The sequence below is a fragment of the Bombus fervidus genome, chromosome 18, assembly GCF_041682495.2.
Source record: "Bombus fervidus isolate BK054 chromosome 18, iyBomFerv1, whole genome shotgun sequence".
NCBI classification, from domain to species: domain Eukaryota; kingdom Metazoa; phylum Arthropoda; class Insecta; order Hymenoptera; family Apidae; genus Bombus; species Bombus fervidus.
The window spans coordinates 7001319-7027526 of NC_091534.1; the positions used below are offsets into that span (position 1 = coordinate 7001319).

Consider the following 26208-nt stretch of genomic DNA (forward strand, 5'->3'; position numbering starts at 1 on the left):
TAGGGTAACACAGCTAGCGTGCGGACCTGGACCAGCTCAATTATATTCCGATTTGTATTTACACTTCAGTATTTAAAGTATATTTTCTATCTTACAATTTATCCACGCGTTCCTTTGTTCACATACATCTAATAACCTCAATAGTGATCAATGGCAGGAAGATTACTATGCAGAAGATGGTTCAGTAAGGACAGTTCTAACGAACGAGAAATATCCCCTTAGTCTTCTTTTTATCAGAGTTTTGCTCGTTTCAGCAGCCAGCTGAACGAGAAATACGTACGCGTTCTTACGAGTCTGCAGAATAATTTTCGTGAAAAAGATAGCTGGGGTATCTATATGCTTTGTGAAGATATCGTAGAAATATGTGAAAAAACATATGCGAAAATATTTGCATAATGTGGATTCGGTTACGTGATGAGGTAGAGTTAGCTTGGTAGGATAAAGTGTCCTACTTGGGAAAGTAATCTGCTTCAGAGGAAGAAAAATCTTCTTCTCGTGAATTTTATTAATCGTCCGCGTTATTCCAAACACTTTGAAATTTACTGTCAGCGCTGTGTTGAGATGGGATCATCTGAGTGTAAATTGGTGAAGCTCGAAGCGAATCTGAAAACGTATATGAGTTCCAAGGTAAGATGAAGTGGATCGAGGACGAAGAAATGAAGAGATGGAAGAGTTGAATAGCAGTGGGAAGATCGGGGGAGAAGAATAAAGAAACGAAGGTAGAAGAACGATAATGTAAATGAAAGTTGGAAACGACGATCGGTTAAAAAGTCGATGTTTGTTCGAGCGAGAAAGGAAGTGATAACGAAATGGAATTGTATGAAATGGCAGAGGACAGGCGATTGAATTACCAGCCATGATGAAAATGCATTTTTTATCTGATCAAATGGCGAATACTGTTTGGAAAATCGTTGCTGCAAGACTGAACCGATACACAACCGTAATCAAATTTCATCGTCGCTGTTGAAAAACCTGCGATCGTTTTGTCAAAGTAAGAGACGAATTTCTACGTTAATAAATCGTAATTTAGAGAAATCGTACGAATTTCGAAATGATTAACGCTGTTTCTATTATCAATGTATCGTTCGTTCAATTTAGTTCACGTGATTTAAAATGCTTTGTTATATATAAAATATAGACAAAACGAAAGCAACGTTTTGTTTGAAAGCTCGAACCTTTGGTAATTGTTAGTTAAAATATAGTACATCGAATTTCATCGAATTATGCGCCATATAAACAAAGATATAATTTGTTGTTTATATGCGCAAAATATTCAGGAATTATATTTTAATTAAAAAACTCGTACGTGCTATTAAATCAATCGTTGTAAAGACAACTGTTCCATTGATACGTAGAATAAAAGTTTCATTGCGCCATAGCATAAACGACGGTATTAGCTTGCAATGGAAAAATAAATGGACAACCGACTGAGCTTGTATTTGCTAATCCGAAGATGAACGTTCTACGTATAAAACGTTTTGTGAAATATCCTAATAGAATTACGGAAACTCTTCGTCAGATATTATTCGTTCGATTACTAATACATTTAATTAACGAAAACCTAAAGCGAATCATTCGGGGAGAATGTAATTAAAATCACTGATAGCGCCTCGTTAACAGAACGAACCACGTTCGACCGATTTCACATCAAATTATCGAATCCTTAATTAAACTCGATAAAATCGTCGGACAATCAGGAAATGAATTTTGTAAGATGCATATGCGAAAACTACGGAGGAGAAGGCGGTGATTTAAAGCTGAATCTGTCGATTTTTCGTGCAGCGGTTTTAAGACCCGGTATATTTTTCTTTTATTTGACAAAATCGAAAATTGTCCTTTTATCCGACAAAATTAAAAATTGTCCTTTTAGTTGATATCGAGGCTAAACATATGTTTCCTCGTCCTTGTCGTAATTATAAATAAATTAATCGGAAGATTGAAACATCGAAAACCGAATCTCCGAGATTCATCGATTTCCAACTTCTCCGAACATTTACGTGTCTACTTCAACGACGATCGCGAGAATTTAATTTCGGTTCTTCTATCTTCTCTTTAGCGACAAACGCAATAATTTAATAATAAATAGTGGTTTATTATAGTAGCGTGAGCTTCTTATTCGTTCGAGCTTATTAGATGCTGGTCTTGGTTGCACAGATTACGATCTGTACATTGTTTTTACTCCACACGTCGTTGAAACTGTCTTACATAATTATTTCTTCAGCGATCTGCTCACCTGTTCCCTCTCACCTGTCTCGTTCTCATTCTAAAACTGTCTTCCATTTGCTCCGAAGCACCTTTGTTCCTGGAAACTATTTCATGGACTACCATTTGCGTTTCACACCCTGCAGAGCTCCTTAATATCATAGTAAGTACAGACTATGATACGCTCGAGTTTGAGAAACCAGGAATCAAGGAATGTTTCCTAATTTTCAAAATGACACGTGCAATTCCATTCAGAAGTGTGTCTTGTGTTACGAGAAATCCGAAAGATATCAGAAACGATGCAACAGTCTTCCGAAGATTACTGTCAGACGTGTCGCGCCACTAGTCCAATAAGAATCAAGCGACGAAGCAAATTGCTCCGTTGTGTTCGCGTTTCTATCACGTCGTCCGAAAAGTTTCTTTCCATTTTGTTCTATCAGGATAAAGATCGCAACGTTCGACAGATTAGGTTTCACGAAGACGTGTCTGTAAAAGAAAGACACTTTCCGGACAACCTAATAGCTCAAAATACTTGAGCCCCATTTCCAAAATTGTTGCTCCAAAAACACGAAGCCCCACCACATAAAAAATGCTCGTTCCACGCTTTTCACTTATTCCTTCACGAGGAATCAGCTTGTCGGACATCCTCTGTATATCGCGGAATCTGCGCGTTCGACGAACAGGGGTAGAGAGACAGGCTAGGCAGATCTGGGCCACGAGTCGGCCAAACGACAATCGAGAGGAAATGCATTTTCGTCGCTGGAGCCGCGTTTCCCTCGCAGCCGCCAGTTATCTCGATTTAACAATACCGCCTCGTAATTCCCACAATTATATTTCAACGTTGAAACAGGAGCAGGACGCGGGGGTGGCGTCAGCGAATAACCGCGGTTGCGTAGCGCGCAACGGCGTGAAATAAATCGGAAAGTTGCGAAAACCGGGTTCTCGTTAAGGGCGCGAGTTCGCGCCGCTTGCTCATTAGCAGAATCACCGGATCCCGCGAACAAATGCTCGGCCAGTTCGCGTACGTGTCTGTCACGCACACTGCCGCCTCGCTGTTTGTAAATACATACGTTAACACATGGCTATTAGTCGCGAAATAAACGCGACTGGTCGCTGCCGCGTTCCGCCGAACCCTACACTGTCTACAAAAGAGCTTCCTGAATCGTATTCTTCTTTTCTTCAATTTATCGTTCGTCTCTTGCTCACGTCCCTTGCTCAGGTTTCAGCGACTAGAGACCTACGCGTATCTTGCGGATGTTTTTTGAACGTTAAAGAACGTCCACGTGCTTGATCGTCGCGGTTGTTTCGACTAACAGTCAGTGCTGCTATTTAGTAGCTTCCTGAATCGTATTCTTCTTTTCTTCAATTTATCGTTCGTCTCTTGCTCACGTCCCTTGCTCATCTTTCAGCGACTAGAGATCTACGCGTATCTTGCGGATGTTTTTTGAACGTTAAAGAACGTCCACGTGCTTGATCGTCACGGTTGTTTCGACTAACAGTCGGTGCTGCTATTTAGTAGAAAATATAAAAATTTGACAAGCTTTGGGAAGAGATGAAGATCATTTAGAAAAACGAAGTGACGCGCAGGCTGCCACTGGACAGTAAGACGCGCACTTTGTACGTTTACTGGTTCGCGGGTAGTTTAATTATTTAGAAACCTTGTGGAAGCTTTGTGAAAGTTGTAAAGTCACGATTTTACGCTCTGAAGGTAAAAGTAAAACGTCGTTTCCTTTTTGCAGCAAGATCTCTTCGCCTTCGAGATCTTCAATGGTCATCTGTACCTGCACGCTGACCTCGGAAGCGGACCCGTGAAGGTGAAATCATCGAAACAACGAATCGACGACGGGACGTGGCACGACGTGGCACTTCGTCGAGTCGAAAGAGATGGACGTGTCACCGTCGACGGTTCCATCGTCGAATTCCGTACACCAGGTAAGCAACAGAACCTTTGTCTTCTTTTTCTTGCTTCTTCTTTCTCTCTTTTTTTTTTCCGTTAAATTTTCCGACTCGTTCGTCAGGATGTATGGCGTTTATCGTCTAATCTACGGACTACAGGCGAAACTCTAAATCCGGTCGGTCGACGAAATAAACGACGAAGGAGGGTAAAAATGCGCGGGATCGAGAAGCAAGCCACTCATAATTCAGAGTTACACGCTCGAGGACACTTATCTGCAGGTGCAGCTAACCGTTCCATGCGTGGAACGTAATAAATCTTCCGCTCTTGCCTTTTTCTACGATCCTCTGGTTTTATTACCGCTTAGTAGTTACCCTTCGTTAGATCTGTCTTTTTAGAAACTCGCTCGCTTTTATTCGCTACCTCGGTACTACGCTCCTGACGATCACGATTAATCGAGCGAAATTTAGAGCTCAGACTCCAGTCGTTTAGATCTGGTCGTTTAAACTACGATGGCAGAACATTTATGGTAATTCGTAATGGTTATTGTTCTTGGAAAATTTATTTTTCTTGCTATACTGTCTGTATACTGAAAGTAAGCAATAAAGGTACAGTTTAATTTCCATTTAATTGAGATTTAATAAACTTTCGTTTTTATTCAGGTGTAAGAAAGTTTGAGTGTACGTAACTTGCTGCTAAAACTGGCGACAGAGGTTCTTCCACTGGTTCGTTGTAAAATAGAACATGCCGATTTCACTTTGCATCTTCGATTTATATCTTCTATGGAGCTCTGTGGAAACGTGGTACATGTCGTTTGTAAGAGAATAAATCTTAGGAAATTTAATTGTCCAAGGGAATACCATGGTAAATTAAAAATATCTTAAATAATAATCGACAACTATCGTCACATTTCATCACATCTAATCCAACACTTCTCATTACGATCTTACGTTACTTTGAACGATCTTCTATTGGAATGAACCAACTGGATTATTATAAATTCTGTTAGTATGAAAAATCCACGTCTAATGTAGCTGCTCATCGCCAAGACCAACGAGAAGATTCTAAAGGATCTTCTGGAGTTTGTTCAATGTTTCTGAATATGTTCGCCAACTAACTAAGAAATAACAACAATAATCTCACGACAAATTTCCATTTCACCTGACATTTTTCCCTCAAGAAGAGAAAATCATAAATAATCTACTCGAGTCACTCCAAAGACAATCCAGGTCGAACCTGTGTAGCTACTCATTGCCAAGGCCAAAGAGAAGATTCTTAAGGATTTTCTGAAGTTTGTTCAATGTTTCTGAATATGTTCGCCAACTAACTAAGAAATAACAACAATAATCTCACGACAAATTTCCATTTCACCTGACATTTTTCCCTCAAGAAGAGAAAATCATAAATAATCTACTCGAGTCACTCCAAAGACAATCCAGGTCGAACCTGTGTAGCTACTCATTGCCAAGGCCAAAGAGAAGATTCTTAAGGATCTTCTGGAGTTTGTTCAATGTTTCTGAATATGTTCGCCAACTAACTAAGAAAAAACAACAATAATCTCACGACAAATTTCCATTTCACCTGACATTCTACCCTCAAATGCGAAGAGAAAATTATAAATAATCTACTCGAGTCATTCCAAAGACAATCCAGGTCGAACCTGTGTAGCTACTCATTGCCAAGGCCAAAGAGAAGATTCTTAAGGATCTTCTGGAGTTTGTTCAATGTTTCTGAATATGTTCGTCAACTAACTAAGAAAAAACAACAATAATCTCACGACAAATTTCCATTTCACCTGACATTTTTCCCTCAAGAAGAGAAAATTATAAATAATCTACTCGAGTCATTCCAAAGACAATCCAGGTCGAACCTGTGTAGCTACTCATTGCCAAGGCCAAAGAGAAGATTCTTAAGGATCTTCTGGAGTTTGTTCAATGTTTCTGAATATGTTCGCCAACTAACTAAGAAAAAACAACAATAATCTCACGACAAATTTCCATTTCACCTGACATTTTTCTCTCAAGAAGAGAAAATTATAAATAATCTACTCGAGTCATTCCAAAGACAATCCAGGTCGAACCTGTGTAGCTGCTCATTGCCAAGGCCAAAGAGAAGATTCTAAAGGATCTTCTGGAGTTTGTTCAATGTTTCTGAATATATTCGCCAACTAACTAAGAAATAACAACAATAATCTCACGACAAATTTCCATTTCACCTGACATTCTACCCTCAAATGCGAAGAGAAAATTATAAATAATCTACTCGAGTCAAAGACAATCCAGGTCGAACCTGTGTAGCTACTCATTGCCAAGGCCAAAGAGAAGATTCTTAAGGATCTTCTGGAGTTTGTTCAATGTTTCTGAATATGTTCGCCAACTAACTAAGAAATAACAACAATAATCTCACGACAAATTCCCATTTCACCTGACATTCTACCCTCAAATGCGAAGAGAAAATTATAAATAATCTACTCGAGTCAAAGACAATCCAGGTCGAACCTGTGTAGCTACTCATTGCCAAGGCCAAAGAGAAGATTCTTAAGGATCTTCTGGAGTTTGTTCAATGTTTCTGAATATGTTTGCCAACTAACTAAGAAATAACAACAATAATCTCACGACAAATTCCCATTTCACCTGACATTCTACCCTCAAATGCGAAGAGAAAATTATAAATAATCTACTCGAGTCAAAGACAATCCAGGTCGAACCTGTGTAGCTACTCATTGCCAAGGCCAAAGAGAAGATTCTTAAGGATCTTCTGGAGTTTGTTCAATGTTTCTGAATATGTTCGCCAACTAACTAAGAAATAACAACAATAATCTCACGACAAATTCCCATTTCACCTGACATTCTACCCTCAAATGCGAAGAGAAAATTATAAATAATCTACTCGAGTCAAAGACAATCCAGGTCTAACCTGTGTAGCTACTCATTGCCAAGGCCAAAGAGAAGATTCTTAAGGATCTTCTGGAGTTTGTTCAATGTTTCTGAATATGTTTGCCAACCAACTAAGAAATAACAACAATAATCTCACGACAAATTCCCATTTCACCTGACATTCTACCCTCAAATGCGAAGAGAAAATTATAAATAATCTACTCGAGTCATTCCAAAGACAATCCAGGTCGAACCTGTGTAGCTACTCATTGCCAAGGCCAAAGAGAAGATTCTTAAGGACCTTCTGGAGTTCGTTCAATGTTTCTGAATATATTCACCAACTAAGAAATAACAATAATAATTTCACGACGAATTCCCACTTCATCTGACATTTTTCCCTCAAGAAGATTATAAATAATCTGCTAAAGACCATCCAGATCGAACCTGATATCGCTAAATACAATACGACGTTGCTGAATATAATCGAACAAGTAACTAAGAAATAACAATAGCAATTTCAATAGACAAATTCTCATTTAATCTAAGTTCTCGTCGCCAAATGCAAAGAGAGAATTATAAAGGATCTGCTTGAGCCACGCCGAAGACAATCAGAAACTCCTCGTAGATTTAATCGCGAATTTATTCATAACTCTGAAAACTCCGCTGCTAGGATAGGGGAAAGGATAAAAAGTCAAACAAACGGAGAAGTATAGGGAAGTTTGTGATATAGCTTCGAGCGGAGCTTTATTAAACCGATAAATAAACAAAAAGGAAGAGAGAGAGAGAGTTGCCGCAGCGGTGGATTCTTCATCGACTTCTCTGTCGCCTAGCTCAATATACAGGGTGTTCCTTACTCCTTCTGCAAGATCCTACAAGCATATATATGATCTACAAGTGAACATAAGGAAAGAAGGTTACACCAGGTTTGCTTGTAAACGCTTTGTTACAAAATTATAGGTAAATATCGAGCGTAGTCTGAACAGCTGAACGATCTGGTTCTTTTCTTGCAGCAAACACACGCTCATATCCTCAGCAGATACAGATTTCCTCAAGATGAATCACGCGCAAACATAATATCGGCGTATTCTTCGTTTGAAAATAATCTTGGCATTTCTATGAGACTATGCTGTCTCGCACGATAACCGAAAACCAACTACTAGTAAACAGTCAGAGAACAAGAAATGTGGCGCAGGTACAGGCAAAGCAAAGACGACCGAATTGTCCAGCTTTAAATCTGCTGTTCCGCACCACATTTTTTTTTTTTTTTTTCTTAATTTTATTTGTAGATTACGCGGCTACGATGTTAGCAGAAAAGTAGGAAACACCCTGTATATCTCAGAATAATAGAACCCGGCACTCAGCGCTGGAATCACGTTCTTCCTGGCCACTTCCGTCTTGGCCTGATTCTTACACCGTCGTCTTGCCGAATTTCCCGCCGATTTTTCACGTACGTGTACACGACGGCGAAGTGTCGTAAAATTCCAGCCACGAACGATCCCCAGTAGCGTTTTTTCTGTTCTGTTATTTTATTATTAATTAAATTGCAACGAATTAAGGAATTGAGTTGCAACGACACGACTGTTTCACTTTTTAATTTTATTGCCGCGGTTTACTGCAATTACCAAATTGAAATTTAAACAGCAAATTGTAGCTACTTCGTACGCATGACGAGTATACTCGTAGGAAACAGCTAACTGATTAAAAAATGCAAGAAGAAGAGAAATTGTACAGCGAGGAGCAAACGCGCTATCAAAAGTTTGGCAAACTGTCGCTCGCTAATCTCGAATACACCTGAATATTGGAGCGTGTTCATGGCGTTAGCGTTAGCCGAAAGAAATTCACAACTTGGGTCGAATTGTGTATTTATCCAGAATCAACGGTAGCGCAAGTTTCACGAAGCTGTTGGTGGTCGCTAGAATTACACGGCCAGTTAATTTTCCCGTGAAATTCCCCTTTGAGAACCGACCCTTTAGCAATTTCAGCCTCAAAACTGTGCTTCGTCGCCTCGCCTGGGACGAGTTTGCGCGAATTCTTCGAGTGTGAACGCTCGCTGCGGGCCAACTGCGCTCGTAACACGCGAAATACCCCGATGAAACCGGCTTAAGCCTTTGCAATTAGGCTTAGCCTACGATTCCAATTGCTGTCCACCCTGACGGTTTTCTTTCCCCACAAACATCTTATCAAGAACTGATTATACTTCGTCTGTTGCGGCGTTTGAATCATCGCGGATGAACATGACGGCAGAGGAACGCAATAGACGCGTCGTCGTGTTGAATTTCTCATTTTAATATCCTTCTATGATTAAGCGAGGGAATTTTAATATAACGCGATTGAAAATGAAAACGAACCGCTAGCTTCTCAGATGCGAGTATTTAACAGGAGCGTTCGAATCAAAGAATGAAACAGCGTCTGCTGCTGGATTTAAACATTTTAAATAGCTTGAATTTATGTTACAGTTATGCGTACGAAGAGTTTTAAGACGAAGAATCTTTCTAGGAATTGTAAAATTCCATTTACGACTTCGACGATGAATCGCCGCTGCTATAGTGATCGATGGATGCAACTGTAAGCAGAAACCAGATATTGAAGTTAAAACATCTGAAACACCTAACCAGTTGGCTGTTGCGACATCTTTGAAAACTTTAAAATGTGTGTACCTCAGCTGTGAGATGAAAAGCAAGCGACGAGTATACTCGTCAAACAAAGGATACGTGTGATTATAATATAGAACTAAGTTATGGGGCTGGAACATGGAAGAAAGGTTGGATAGGATACAAAGCTAGGATCCTAAGTTTACATATGACAACACCGAATTATATATTGATAGAGGAATGCAAGCTAACAGAAATGAAAGAAAAAACACTAAGAAGAGCAGCAAGGTATGAAGGGAAAGCCATAGAGTCGAAAAAGGAACTGGTAAAGGAGTGCATAAAGGAAAGAGAGAGAAACTGGGGATGTGACCAAGAAGGGAAAAGAGCAAGAAAGAGACAGAAGGAACTAGAAGAGGTGAGGAATGGAGGGACACACAGGAAAGTAAGAGAACAAGGAAGGATGACAGTAGACCAAATTATAGAAGAAAGGAGAAAGAGAGAAGCAGGCTAAAGGAGTCAAAATATAATAAACATTATAGAAAAATCACCAAAAAAGAGCTGCCAAAATACTTAGAAGGGAGGATGAAGTGGAAGGACAGAAAAATATTAGCAAGATTCAGATATGGGAACGAGACCAAAGAATACTGAAAAGAAGAGGCAGACTATGTAAAAGGAAAGAAGACCTGAGACAAGTAATAGAAGAATGCGAAGTAACTGGAGAACCAAAGGAAACAGAAAAATTGCTAAACGAGACTGGAGAAGAACCAATGGAATTGGAAACAATAATGTAGAAGAGAAGGGCAGTACAAGACAGGGAAGAACGACAATAAGGAAGCACAGCAAGAAGGCAGAAGCCCAAAAGTTGCCATAGTTTTAGAGATAGATTATACAATGGAGCGCAATATAACAGAGTGGATAAGAGGGGAGGTAGCTACATAAGAAAAGAGTTTAGATAGATATAGACAAGGAAAAGAGTTTAGAGCTTAGTTAAATAGATATATAAGGTGATAACGCCATAAGACTGAGAAAATGTAAAAAGCGTGATAGGTGAACGAGATGTAAAACGGAAAACTCGTTCAAAGCCAAAAGGCACGGACTAAGTAAAAATAAATAATAGAATTAAGTTACAGAATTTAGTTAATAGAGAATTAGCCAAACGACTGTCTTATTTTCTAATTTTATTACTGTGAAGGCCAGTCGTAACACAAAATATTGGCGTTTCTTCGTGACGACCAGTATACTTTATACCTTTGTTTGACGAGTGTACTCGTCGCTTACTTTTCATCGCACATCTGAGGTACACACTCGTCAAAGTTTTCAAAGATGTCGCAACAGCCAACTGGTTAGGTGTTTCAGATGTTATTCTCGTGAAAAATAGCTAACTGGTTAATACAAAATGTAATACATTGGCAAAGAAAAAAGTTGCAAATCACAAAGAAAGAGCCACTTTAACCAGCGCGACACGACTGCGCGATTTCAATCTCGATAAATCAAAATCTCTTTAAGCGTACAAAGGGATGGAAATCATTTAAGCATGAAGCGATTTACTTGGAACGAAAGAAACACTCGGAAATCCTTTATCTCGTTCCGATGCTAAAACCTCAAAGGCGCAACTGAATTAAATGGTCGACGGCGTTATTCGCGTTGAAAGCAGCGTAATCTGTAAAACATGAATCACCAAGATTTAAAGCGCGATTACGGTTAAGCCAATAGAATAATCTTCTAAAAAAAAAAAACCCCATACGTATCCGGAGAACCAGTTTGGAGACGATAAGCGAGCGTTCAGAAGTTCACGCGTGTCCCGAACGTCGTTCACTCTGCGCATCCACGTTCGTCTCGCGCGATTTTCATTTTTAGTTTGCATTTTAATTTTCCTGTTACTTTTATTTTTCTACGATCGTCGCGTCGAACATCGTCGAGGTCACACCCAATATCCGTAGATATTAACGCAAGTGGTAGAAGAGGAACATTGGATTGGAAATTTGCTGATCACGTCAGAAGCATTTCCGACGAAACTCGGATGTGCACCGGCGCACCACGTCTCTCTACGTGACGCTTATTTACATAGAATTGCAATATTATAATGCCAGATTGCAATAATTGAACGTGCGAGTAAGTCGACGAGTTTCGTACTTCAGCTCGCCTTTTCCGAATTTTCTCTGTCGACAAGTATCACGCTGTTGTATCTACATTTTGTTTTCGTAATTTTCATCTCGTATGGAGAAGGCTGACCGGTGTTTGCGTAATATTTATAATCGCATCTTCGTCAGGCGATCTCGTAAAATTCTCCATAAACTAATCTAAAGTGGATCGTTGGCCATGGACTTTTTTAAACCGCCTTTTGTTTCCGAGGAAATTTATGTCGGCGATCGATGATCTGAAAGTATTGTCGAGCGTATAGTTAATCGCCGCGCTGTACATACCCGCAGCAGACACGCGATTGACGTAATTCAGCAATCGGCCACCGGTGATCTACCGCGTAGAATAAAATAGCACGGTATAAATTTGATCTGGCAAATTATGATCACCGAAATTCTTCGCTTCAGTCAGCTCGATTCATCGCCGAGCTCTTACACGCTTGTCGGCGGTAACAATTTTCAACGAGGGAGCTGCTCATCCTCCTTGGTCGACTGCAATTTCCTCTCTTCCGTGCTTGCGCGTCTTTCGGTATTTCTCTCCTCTCATATTCATTTTTCTCTCCATCTTATCGTCTGCCCGAGAAGATAAGATTCGTCCGTGTAACGTTCTCTCCACATTTTTCTTCCGAATTCCACGTCATGTAACGCGTACTACTTGGATCGTCCTTTTGTACAGAGTTTAAGCGCACGAGTTGCAGATGCCACGTTTATCGGACTCGATTAACCCAGGCGAAGATGTCGAAGCTTCTTCCAAATTTAAAGAACATTGGAATTTCGCCTGGAAGGAAGGCGACGTAAGAGGAAGGTTTTGGTTTTAAAATGAGGAGAAGCGAGGGACGAAAGGTTGATAAAAAGCATTGTTTATTCAAGTTCGTGGGGCAATAGAATGTTTAATATTATTTTATTGAAAAATTACTAAATTTTGCCGTATGCATATGAAGGTAATTTGCATAAAGTTAAATTAGGCGATTAGTAAATTGGCCTTGATCATAGATTGCGAAGACATAAAATGTTGGCAAGAAATTTAGAGTTAGGACGTAAAGGAATTTATTTTGTAGGTATAAAAATTCAAGGCCACAGATAGAGGCGTTTTAATATGCAAATGTATAATTACTGTTATTATGAAAGCAAAGTTGTAATGAAATATTTTTGAAGTATTCATGAATCAAAAGTACAATAATTAAAGCGCTCCTCAAGCAGCTTTTTAATGTTCTAATTATTACCTTAAAGGGGACTTAACTCATATAAATGTTAATTTCAACGATATTTTTGCTGTGGCACCGCCCCGATTTAGCAAAGTTTATGAACATGTACAAAATAATAAAAATTTTAAAGCAGGTTCTCTGCGATATATTTTACGATACAGCCACTAAAAATGTTCATACTTGAGACCTAAATTAATTCCAAAATGTATCTACGTATCGTTACAGAAAAACAGCAATCGAAAATACTTTGTGGTCAGATCTAAATATGAAACTCTTGTGAAATGAAAACAATTATTGAAAATTGACAGTAATTTCAAGAATTCCAATATTTTAAAACACAATATCAATTAGTTGTAAAATTTTTGCATCTCACGAATAAGGAAGTCTTTTTCCTGTTTTCACATGTATAGTTTCTCATCTGTTGTTACTCATGTTCTATGTATGGAAATCACTTCATTCAACAAATTATCTCAATGCCAATTATTATCAGTAATATGAAAAGTTCTTCTTAATCTGATTTTGTAATACAAACAAGTTAATCAAATACGTAGCCAGAATTAATCAAATACAAAATACAGATTAATTTCCAAATGCTTTTTCTTGTTTCTACATGTATAGTTTCTCATCTGTTGTTACTCATGTTCTATGTATGTAAATCACTTCATTCAACAAATTATTTCAATGCCAATTATTATCAGTAATATGACAAGCTCTTCTTAATCTGATTTTGTAATACAAACAAGTTAATCAAATACGTAGCCAGAATTAATCAAATACAAAATACAGATTAATTTCCAAATGCTTTTTCTTGTTTCTACATGTATAGTTTCTCATCTGTTGTTACTCATGTTCTATGTATGTAAATCACTTCATTCAACAAATTATTTCAATGCCAATTATTATCAGTAATATGAAAAGTTCTTCTTAATCTGATTTTGTAATACAAACAAGTTAATCAAATACGTAGCCAGAATTAATCAAATACAAAATACAGATTAATATCCAAATGCTTTTTCTTGTTTCTGCATGTATAGTTTCTCATCTGTTGTTACTCATATTCTATGTATGGAAATCACTTCATTCAACAAATTATTTCAATGCCAATTATTATCAGTAATATGAAAAGTTCTTCTTAATCTGATTTTGTAATACAAACAAGTTAATCAAATACAAAATACAGATTAATATCCAAATGCTTTTTCTTGTTTCTACATGTATAGTTTCTCATCTGTTGTTACTCATGTTCTATGTATGTAAATCACTTCATTCAACAAATTATTTCAATGCCAATTATTACCAGTAATATGAAAAGTTCTTCTTAATCTGATTTTGTAATACAAACAAGTTAATCAAATACGTAGCCAGAATTAATCAAATACAAAATACAGATTAATATCCAAATGCAAATTGAAAATAAAAATCCCTTCTCAAATATAATTTACAAGACAACAAAATTTACATCTTCCTATGTTTACTAAGAAAATCCAATTACCCCATAACCATATTATTTTCATAGTACTACGTCTGTCTCACTGCTGATTCGAAAGTCAGTGAACTTTCTTCCTCCAATTTTCTTTTTTTTTTTTTTTTTCGCGAGACGGGGAACTCTTGGTTTCGAACGGTGCAGTAAAGAAAGAAAAATAACTGAGGATAATGGAACTTAAGCGCAGCTCGTGAGTTTTTAATGAATCTGTATAAATATTCTCAAGCCGTTTCCACAAGTGGCGACCACTGCTCCTCGGTCATTAAGCCTTCCAAGGATCGTCTCGCTAGCTGGCTGCGAATACCCAGGACTAAGATGCGTAGTTTTCAACTAACAATAAAATATATAACACAAAGGAAACATAAATTTTTCCTTAATGAAATAAAAGTATTGCGAGTAATATAATTTCATCGGCGTTTAATTAACGCGGGATTAATGGGGCTCGTGAGCGTCAGGCAGAACAATTAGGCATAGTTCGAGCCCTTTCGAACAACCTCGTCTGGGAGATGGCGCGTTTTCGCTGCTTGAGTGCGTAATGAGAGGATCGTAAATGGCAGATAACGAGGATAATTACTAGAACGTAGAGATGTTTCGTAAGGGAGATTATGTGTGATAAAGTAGAGCAGCATGGTGTGGATTAAGGCGAAATTTTCGACTGAAACCTAAGTGGAAAGTGCTACGAAGTACTCGCTTTATAGCAGCTACCTGAGATTCGAATAATAAGAAGGGCAATTGATCGTAATGTCTTCTTCTTCTTAATTCTTTCTTTTAATTGTTTTAGACTATCAGTGGCCACTTTATACTGTGAGTGTACGATTTTCTTGATATGATCAGCGTTAGGCAAACTTCTATTTTAACAGCAGACTACGAATAAAAATTAAGAATGAAATTTTATTCGCCAGTAATGAACAAATATTCCATAGAATTTATCTGAGTAAGAATTTATTCGAATAAGACATTTTCTGGATAAAAATTTAATCGAACGTCTTATTCGGTTAAATTAATACTTATATGTAATTAAATATAATTAAATGTTATGTATATTAGTATTTGCGTGTTACATTGAGAATGGCGTTGGTACTGAAAATGAGATATATTTTCAAGCTTCTGTTCAATTGTTGTAATATTGGATTTTATATCACATCGACTAAACTATTTATAATTGTTACGAGCGCTGTTACTTCACACTACAACGTGCGTTGTAAAAATATTTGCCTTGAGAGAGAGAGAAAAAAAAAAAAAAATGAAATAAAAAACTGTACAAACGATGACACACTGTCACATACATCACGCAAACTTTCGAAGGATATATTGGTAACGAATTTCACGCGTCACGGGTCGAACACCGATCGTGAAAGAACGAACGCGTATGAATTACGCACTACGTGAACGCGTCGATTCATCACGCACCGTTTTACATTTGTCACCGATACGTTCCGTTTATATCGCTCACGATGTCCGATTAGAAATTGAAAAAACGAGCAGCGAAGGGAAGAAACGGTTAATTAACACACACATGCACGCTCGACAATTTCCAGCTTCGCTTTCCGGCAGCAAACAGTAAAAGAAGCAAGTTTCTTTACAATTATATATTTATATTTGATACAAATTATATTGTTGAGAATTTTGCATCTTAATAGCCGAAATAATGGAATAGGAACATTAAATTTACACTTAGAATTTATATTAGAACAGTTCTATATTTATTTGATAAGCGATTCCAAAGATATTCATCGATACGATAATTATGAAAATTTGCTCCTCTAAATTTTCTATAAACGCATAAAGATCTGCAGTCTTGTTATTATTTGTTGAGAATTTTGGATCTTAATAGCCGAAATAATGGTATAGGAACATTAAATTTACACTTAGAATTTATATTAGAACAGTTCTATATTTATTTGATAAGCGATTCCAAAGATATTCATCGATACGATAATTATGAAAATTTGCACCTTTAAATTTTCTATAAACGCATAAAGATCTGCAGTCTTGTTATTATTTGCTGAGAATTTTGGATCTTAATTGCCGAAATAATGGCATAGGAACATTAAATTTACACTTAGAATTTATATTAGAACAGTTCTATATTTATTTGATAAGCGATTCCAAAGATATTCATCGATACGATAATTATGAAAATTTGCACCTTTAAATTTTCTATAAACGCATAAAAATCTGCAGTCTTATTATTATTTGCCGAGAATTTTGCATCTTAATAGCCGAAATAATGGCATAGGAACATTAAATTTACACTTAGAATTTATATTAGAACAGTTCTATATTTATTTGATAAGCGATTCCAAAGATATTCATCGATACGATAATTATGAAAATTTGCTCCTCTAAATTTTCTATAAACGCATAAAGATCTGCAGTCTTGTTATTATTTGTTGAGAATTTTGGATCTTAATAGCCGAAATAATGGTATAGGAACATTAAATTTGCACTTAGAATTTATATTAGAACAGTTCTATATTTATTTGATAAGCGATTCCAAAGATATTCATCGATACGATAATTATGAAAATTTGCACCTTTAAATTTTCTATAAACGCATAAAAATCTGCAGTCTTATTATTATTTGCCGAGAATTTTGCATCTTAATAGCCGAAATAATGGCATAGGAACATTAAATTTACACTTAGAATTTATATTAGAACAGTTCTATATTTATTTGATAAGTGATTCCAAAGATATTCATCGATACGATAATTATGAAAATTTGCACCTTTAAATTTTGTATAAACGCATAAAGATCTGCAGTCTTGTTATTATTTGTTGAGAATTTTGCATCTTAATAGCCGAAATAATGGTATAAGAGCATTAAATTTACACTTAGAATTTATATTAGAATAGTTTTAGATTTATTTGATAAACGATTCCAAAGATATTCATCGATATACATTTGCACGTGTCTCAGCACTTTCTTCCGCCAGACTGTTAACCGAACAGTTTACATTCCTTTGCTTTCGAGACGCCGCGCACACACATACTCCCACACAAATACTCCCACACACTGATATTCACATACAAGAGAATGAGAAGAAATATTCTCGTGTAAGAACAATAGGAGCAAGTGATTTTTACGAATACTGTTCACGCTAATTAGTGGTTGTATGAGACTGGACCTATTTGTAACGGAAATAAGATAATCTTCCAGTACAAACGTAATTTCTTTAATTCAGTTTTTGTGATTTGACAGTGTCATCAGTAATCATACAGTGTAGCATGTGTGAGAGTCGTCAGAGTGCAAAAGTGTGAAGAAATCTTTTCCAAAGTGGGTAGTTTACGCTAGGGACTCGAGCTATTTTTGAAAGAGGAACGCGAAAAATTGAGAAGTTGTAGCATTTGGAAGAAAAATGTATTTTCTTCGGTGGATAAATATTGCTGAAACACCAGGTTGATATAATCAGCTATAGCAACTTTATCGTTTCGTTGCTTAAGAGTAGCTACATATTTATAAATTGCTTTTCACAGGAAATATTTCATCGCGAACGATTTACGTTTAAATATGCTTATGTTATAAATTATAAATGTACGCGGACAAACAGCGCCATTTATAATAAAAATTTCCTCGCTGGTAAATTAAATAAATAACAGCGTAACGTTTCGTGTTTCAGGTGATTCCACGCAATTAGATCTCGATGGATTGCTGTATATCGGCGGTGTGGGTGCTCCATTTGCACCCCTAACAGTCCCTCCAGTACTATGGACAGGTGCCTTGAGACAGGGTTATGTCGGTTGCATGAGGGATCTTGTCATAAACGGGCAACCAATAGATATAGCTGGATACGCTCAGCAACAGGATTCTGGTAAGAGAATATTCCATATTTTATAGTCGAGCACGAACATCGAGTTTCCATTTCGTTGAGAATAATGTAGCTTGTCAATCTTCTGATCGCTGGTCCTCGAAACGTCGGAGTTTGCAAAGTATTTTGTATATCAAATTGCAATTTGTTGTGTGATGATTGTATATATATCTTATAGTTGAAGAGGATTTCATGGAGGAATTACAAAAATTTACGTTCTCTTTTTTAAAATCACTTTTAATTCAAAATAATTTTAGGAATTATTGGTGACCACAGATTTTTTCTTTTTTTTTTTTTGAAATTAATAATTATAACGTTTCGATTCTTTAATTCATAAAATTAATACTTGGTGTTAGTAAGCTACATAATTTTATTGATTCATTCAAGAGTCAATTAATAATTTTGTTTGTCTTATCAAGTTTATTGAATTGTTAATTGAGTAGATAAATATTTTAACAGTAAAGATTTTTCATTGGAGTTTGATCTATTTTTTATTGTAACTTTTATTTATTCGTTGAATTTATTTAATGTATTATTCAATTATAAAATTCTTTAACGGTACATTGTTATTTGGAAAATAGGTTTAAAAAGATAATATGAAATATCATTTGTATATATAAAATATTGCTTATATCGATATAAAAGAGGACGATATACTGCAAAAATAGGATAAAGTAGTTTTTATAATAGCGTTCTACTTTGTGTAAAACAGCCGCAAAACGTTGACCTAATTGTACACCTTCGTACAATATGTATAGTACATATACTGTTTACCAGTATCTTCATTTTTTACCATTAAAGAAACATGTTTATCTCTACAGTAGAATAATCTTGCTACACGCAAAACCAATAAAAGTAATCTTACTGAACATTGACATACACATATTATTATATCAATATTCACACTATACAAAACATATACATTGTATACATATAATTATATGAAATTTCTATTATAAAGTATAATTTAATTAACATTAACATTGTTGCAACATATAACTACCTTCCCCCCTTTTTTAAGAAAAACAAAATGAAACATAATGACAAAGCATTGAACCAGTAAGAGAATAAAAACAATATTAACGGTTAAATATTTTATTTAAATAATTTAATGTTGTTTATTGTCGCTAAATATGGTTGGAAAGTAAAAATATAAAAAATCCGAATAAAAAAATGTATTTTCAATGATAAAAAAAGTTTTCGCTGCGGACAGGATTCGAACCTGTGCGGGCATAGCCCATCAGATTTCGAGTCTGACTCCTTAACCACTCGGACACCACAGCATCTGTTCAACCAGTACTCTCTTTCGTTATTTCACCGCTATTTTGACACGTTCACTAATTCTATTCTTTACGTAAATGTTACTTTTTACATATTTCATTAATTAACAAATATATTCACTATTCGCATTTATACACGTAACGTTACTTTGTCCAACGATATTCATCAGCATTTAACACTTTCATACCAATGTACAACTGGAAAAATACTCTTCCGTGTGGATTTGGTTAATCCGAATCGATCATCGATCATTAATTATACGTAGAACGAACTTCCGTTCATACTGTCATTGGATATTTATAAACTGAATATTTATTTTGAGCTGCTAGCCAACATTTAAGATTAATCTTACGTAGTATTGATCCTCGGTGAATATTTCACGAAAATTCCAATTCGAACCTAATATCCAATTTGATATTTATAATACGAATTTTCCATTTCTATTTTAATTCGTCCACGTACTTTCGTTCGTCTATTGGCTTGGCAACTAAGTGATTGCGGGTTTTGTCAATACCAGCCAATGACAAAATCCGCAACCATTTAGTTGTCAATCCAATACAACTGCGAATAATTCAGGATCGCTTTTAATAATTTTCTAACTTTATAATCCTCGTGTAATCCTGATGTTTCGCCGATGTAGTCTACCGATTATTAAGTTACAAAAAATAGTATAGATATTATTATAGTAATTATTCGTCGAACCTAATGTCCAATTTGATATTTATAATACGAATTTTCCATTTCTATTTTAATTCGTCCACGTACTTTCGTTCGTCTATTGGCTTGGCAACTAAGTGATTGCGGGTTTGTCAATACCAGCCAATGACAAAATCCGCAACCACTTAGTTGCCAACCCAATACAACTGCGAATAATTCAGGATCGCTTTTAATAATTTTCTAACTTAATAACCGGTAGACTACATGAGCGAAACATCAGGATTATACGAGAATTATGAAGTTTTACAAGAATTATAAAGTAAGTCGTAAAAATAGTATAGTAATTATTCGTCTAACGACGTTACCGGTCGTATACGATGTCACTCGTGTCAGTGAAGTGTTCAGTGGGAAGGGAAAACTTGAACCGAGAGCAATTGTCACTGTCTACGTAATTTCGTTTCTCTGGACAATTTTGCAGGAGCTGTCAGACCGGCTTGTCACACTCAAACGTCCCACTGTGCTTCACAACCCTGCATGCACGGTAGCCATTGTCTCGAGGGTTGGAACAGGTTTCACTGCGATTGTACCGGAACACAATACACTGGTCCTACTTGTGGAAAAGGTAAAGAATTTTTCTTATAACGTCGCTTGCTCTGTGCACCTCGTACATGATATGCGATATATAAAAACTTTATACGTTGAATGGTAATTATAAAGAGAACATGTGACGCGTTAATACGTACAGTTCTGCTTACTTGTTAATACGTTGCGCAATTGCATTTCTAACGAAAATCATGATTTTAACGATGGAGTTTTAATCATGCTATTTAAATTATCCGAGCAACGAGTTGCCAGTGTAACGTAATAATCCTGCGAGATAATAAGATAATGCATTCTAATGCAATATTATTACAGGCGTAATAGCAGCACACTTATTTCCATTACTTTTATTCACATTATTTCGTTATCCTCGATTTTTATCGTTCGCGTTTCGTTCGAAATAAACGAAATTACATACACCATATTATTACGTTATATTAGGCTGCCCGAAAAGTATAAGAAAATAATAGACGCGCGATGCTTTTCGCTTTATATTAATTTTTATTAAATTATGATCTATTTTATTCTAATTAAAAACCACAACATTTTACAAAGTAGGTTTCATTGTATAAAGACGTAGAAAATTATATAGAGATGCATTGTTTGTAAAAGAAAGACTTTTTCGCATTTACTGATCCTGTCTCTGCTTTCATCCAGACGCATCAACGTTGCACCTGAACGGGACGCAACAAATGACAGCGTTGATGCCAGAAGATTCGAAAACTCAGACCGAGGAGATTGTAGTTCGCTTCAAAACCACCAGACCACGTGGTCTTCTGCTAGCAACGAGTTTGGAAAACAGTTCGGATCGACTGCAGATCTACCTAGAAGAAGGCAAAGCGAAGATGCTAATTCACATCGGGGACAAGGAGAAGGTAAGTCGACGTGTTTCCAATTTTTCGCAAGTTCGTTCCTAATCGGAAGCTTCGCACCGATAACGACACAGCGGTATTTAAATTGCATTTTTCGGAAGAGAAATAGAAGATAGGTTTCGTATTCGTTTATTTCATACGCCAGATACACGTACAAACGTGTAATATTTTACATATAAATCACATTTGAAGCTTTATTACAGAGTTACAATAAAAAAAAAGTATATACAAACCGGTTTATAATCGACATAATCGTTAGCGGAGTGAAAATTCGTTTTTGTCGCGTACGGAACTCACAGCGCTGAAAGATCCCAATGTGGTCATCAACCGTGCAACTCTCAATTTCAAAACGTTCGCCGTTTTTGTCCCTACAAAACTGCCAGTGGTAAAAAGTTGAATTTATTACTACGAGCATTAATCGACTATGAATTTATAGCGCTACCGAAAAAAGTGATTTGATTTCCATCGTTTTTTAATCGACATGCTCGGATGATCCGTGTTGCCTTCTTATCACAGCAACTGATATTTGATGAGCAGCTTTGATTTACGAATTAACGAATGTCGCAATCTCAAATTTCGTTCTCCAAAAGGTACGACGAAATTACATCGAGGCTTAACGAAATATTAGAAAGAAAACTCGAAGATAAACTTTCGTCAGATTTTCGCCAGCTCGATACTTGTGAAGTTCTTAGTTAATAATGCTACCTTTTTGGGAAAACTGCCTGCTGCGCTGGTTGCCTCCCGGTATTCTTTAAGCCGGTCTCGTTAGAGATCCGAGAATATCGTAGTACTTGTAGAAATAACACAGTAGAATACTGTAAAAGAATATTTCGTTACGTAAAGCATTTCAGCCTTTTTGCGGTGAAGTTGTTTCTCTTACCGCAGTGCCACCAACAGCGTAATATTCAAAGAAGAAGCTTTGGTAAGGGAGGGATGCTGGTCTAAAACCAAAAGCCTTTCAACGAGATGTTTCGTGATTTAATTAGTTATGAGACTCGCGGCTAGGCTAAGAAAAAACGAAAGGGGATTTGCTGTTGTCAGACTTAAACTTTGCTACTTTTGGACCTTATGTTGAAATTATTACTTTAACTAAGTATGCGAGCATTCGCTTAGTTTTAACAGAGAGCGCGACTTAATTTTCTTCTCTATTATTGTTATTGTATATAATATTAATTATTATTATTATTATTACTGTTTTTATATACAATACACTGCCACTCAGAGGCATCCGGACGCTTGCTCAGCTTAACCAGAAGTAGAAATAACACGTTGGTAAATTATAACTCTGTTCTGTGCTATTAGCTTATTATTAGGACACAATTTTTCTTTCTCAATCTGGGAAATCCGACACCTGCAACAGCCGCTTTAAGCTTAGAAAATGTGCCGACAAAATCGGGAAACTGCGCAGATAAAGGAAACGATGCGATCTCAGACGATTGCGAAACTATAAACTCTCGCTCTTAAAATAAATATCGTTCGTGTGCATCGTGGATTCTTAGTAGCAACGTCTGAGGCATTGGCGGTGCTCAGAGCAAATTGAAATCCGCCGGTTCCGTGGCACGCGATAACGCATGAAAATTCCAACGACCTTGCTCATCCCGTGCACGATCGTAATTCATCGGTTCATTCGGCTGGTTTTTCCGCGATGGAATAAATTGACTGTAAAAATTCAAATCGAAGGAAAATAGACGCGGCCGATAGAGCCGCGTGTATTCATAATTCATGGCTCGCCCGGAGCTTCAAGTCCTCCGGCGGAAGGTGCTGCTGGAACAGAGAAAGGCGCTAGACGTTGCACCGGTGCATATAATATTCAATCGTGAAATAATAGTTTGCTTCTCGTACCTAAGTGGATGCTAGGTTCCCGTAAACTGATTTCTGGTTTAAAAGATTCTGATGGACCAAACTCTTATCGAAAGAACACCTGCAGAGTCTTCTCCTCGATCCTCATGGCAGAATATAGATTTGTAAATTCACATTGTTATTATTACGATTAAAGAGAATGGAACTTGTTGAAGTGGTCACCACTTCTAAGAAAACTCTACAGCTCTACAAAATAAATGCAAATAAATGCAATCATATAACTTTCACACTGCGAAAACAATCCTGCCCACAGGTGACTATAAATAATATTCCAGTACCAAGCAAAGATTCAGTCAGATATCTGGGCATGATTCTAGACGGAAGAGTGACATGGAAACGACACATCGTAGAGAAATCCAAAGAACTGAAAACAAAACTAAACAAATTCTACCGGCTCATTGGCAGACGCTGCGACTTAAACACGCAGAGTAAAATAATGCTATACAAAGCCATATTGAAACCTGTTTGGACCTATGGGATCCAACTATGGGGAACAGCGAGTAACTCCAACGTAGAAATTCTCCAACGATTCCAATCAAAGACTCTAAGATCCTTGATAGACGCACCTTGGTACGTTACCAACGAAACGATACATCGCGACCTCGAGATACCCACGGTCAAAGAAGAAATATCCATGTTCAGAAACAGATATAATATAAGAGTCAACAGCCACGAAAACCCGTTAGTTACCCAATTAATTGACACGACGGATCAGATCCGCAGACTAAAAAGGCAGTACCCCTTAGATCGAAGCATTAGATTCAACTAGAATCAAACACACTATAAACTTTTATAATTCAAGTTACAGTACCACGCCAAAAAAATTTACTTAAAATTCTGTATGAGAATTGATTGTAAATAATCTAGTTAAAAAAGAAATTGGGTCTTTTTAGTTTTCTCAAGCGTTGAAGCCATCGACAGCGTATAGACTGGGACGAAGGCAGACCATAGACAGTAGACAGGCGATGGCTTAAGGGTTTTCAGTCAGAGGGTAACACTGCTAGCGTGCGTATCTGGATCAGCTCAATTATATTCCGATTTGTATTTACACTTCAGTATTTAAAATATATTTTCTACTTTACAATTTATCCAGGCGTTCCTCTGTTCATACATCTAATAACCTCAAGAGAACTTAAGTAGCGGGCTTGTTTCGCTCTCCAAATATTATGACAAGTACTCTGTTTTAAATATTTCCTACACTTTTGCCCATCACATAGATTTTGTACAGTTTTACACATTACATGGATTTTGTAGATTACCGGATAATTTAAAGGAATTGTTTGCTTAAGAAGCGCGTGACAGAGGCGTGCACGTCTGGACATCGCACAAAGGATGAGCTGTTTTCTACATTTTTCACATTTAACTCCTTGATGGCGATAGAGCAACGAGTAATTCAGGAGGATGGTTCAATTTTAGAAAATAATTACCAAAGAGACAACTGATACATCTGACCAATATCTATCTGGTACTGTATAGAGGATGGTTAGAAGCAAGTCACAAAAGAATATTGAAAATAATCCTTGTCATCATAGGAAACAGGAAAGAAAACGAGGGAAAATATTAGCTGTTCCGTATAGAATGACTAAAAGCTACAAGAACGATAACAAAATTTGTATCATCGTAGAAGAAGAAAGAAGATGATAAAAAGATGGTAGCAATAGTGGAAGCTTAAAAGCAGGTACACGAGGATACTGTGATAATTGTTGGGATGTATCTTGTCATACGTTCTACCGTTTATTTCTCCATAATACTGCGACGAGCGTTGCAGTTTGCATTGGAGGAAAGTCGGCACGCTCTGTGTTCGTTATTTAATCAATGCAGCTGTCTGCTCGCTTCATTTTACCCGAGTCCAATGTGTGCTTCGTGTCACCAGACGTTTCACCCTTCTGCAAACTGGAACCGCGAATGCGAGCAGCTTATGTACGTTGAAACAACATTGTGCAAGCGTAGAGAACGCCGTGTGCTTGCAAGTTGCCAGCGAGTTGTTTCCAATTGCAGTGTCTCTCAAATTTCGAATATGCCAAGAGTTAGGGGAACGCGTTTCTTCGGCTGTTGGTCAAAAAACGAGATTAAAGTGGCGGATGATCGTGGGAAAAGTTTGCTTTTCTCTTTAAATAGCCAGACAATCGCGTCGATATAACAATGTATTAATATCATAATGATTAACGAAATGATAACGTAAATGTTTCAAGCAGTTGTTTACGAATTACGTATAAAGCTGGATAATGTGAAATAAACTTTTAATCGGCAGATTCTGATAAAATCCTGTAAAATACATCAGACACCGTCATCGACATAATTACAGTCAATGGAAATATTTATGCAATTTCTCAGAGCGAACGTTTTCTAATTGAACATGGAAATATTGCGAAATCGAAACGAATAATTTCCAGTTTAATTTGATCAACTAATTTCCAATGTATTTGAAACGCGTTTATTTCGATTCGATCAGCGTGTGCTTTACAGCTTCGACTATGTTTGATGCGGTTACGTGCTGGAATGTTCAGTGCCAGACAAGTAACTGGTGTACAAGCGTTGCAAAGATTGTTGTAAAAAGTCGAAGGGAGATAAATTGTTATATAATTATTATGTTCCTTTTCCTAGGAATAATTACTTTATTATATTAATATTTAACTTATGACTAAATATTGAGTACATACATGTTTCACTATATAACATTTTGAATAATAATTCTTAGAGCTGTTAATAGCTTCTCCAAGATTTGTACATTTTTCAA

The 26208-nt window shown here is 36.7% G+C and overlaps 1 protein-coding gene and 1 non-coding gene across 10 annotated transcripts in view; one reads left to right on the forward strand and one right to left on the reverse strand.

Moving 5' to 3' along the window:
- The window catches only part of Nrx-1 (neurexin 1), a 661903-nt gene that overhangs the window by 481745 nt on the left and 153950 nt on the right, over positions 1-26208 (forward strand). For all 9 annotated transcript variants that reach the window (XM_072020892.1, XM_072020888.1, XM_072020889.1 and 6 more), the window contains 4 exons: positions 3942-4134; positions 18013-18204; positions 20618-20761; positions 21397-21614. In XM_072020892.1, coding sequence (XP_071876993.1) covers positions 3942-4134; positions 18013-18204; positions 20618-20761; positions 21397-21614 — 747 coding nt within the window. The remainder of the gene's footprint in view (positions 1-3941; positions 4135-18012; positions 18205-20617; positions 20762-21396; positions 21615-26208) is intronic.
- Positions 19403-19484, reverse strand: Trnas-cga (transfer RNA serine (anticodon CGA)). The gene has a single exon. It is a non-coding gene; the product is annotated as a tRNA-Ser (tRNA).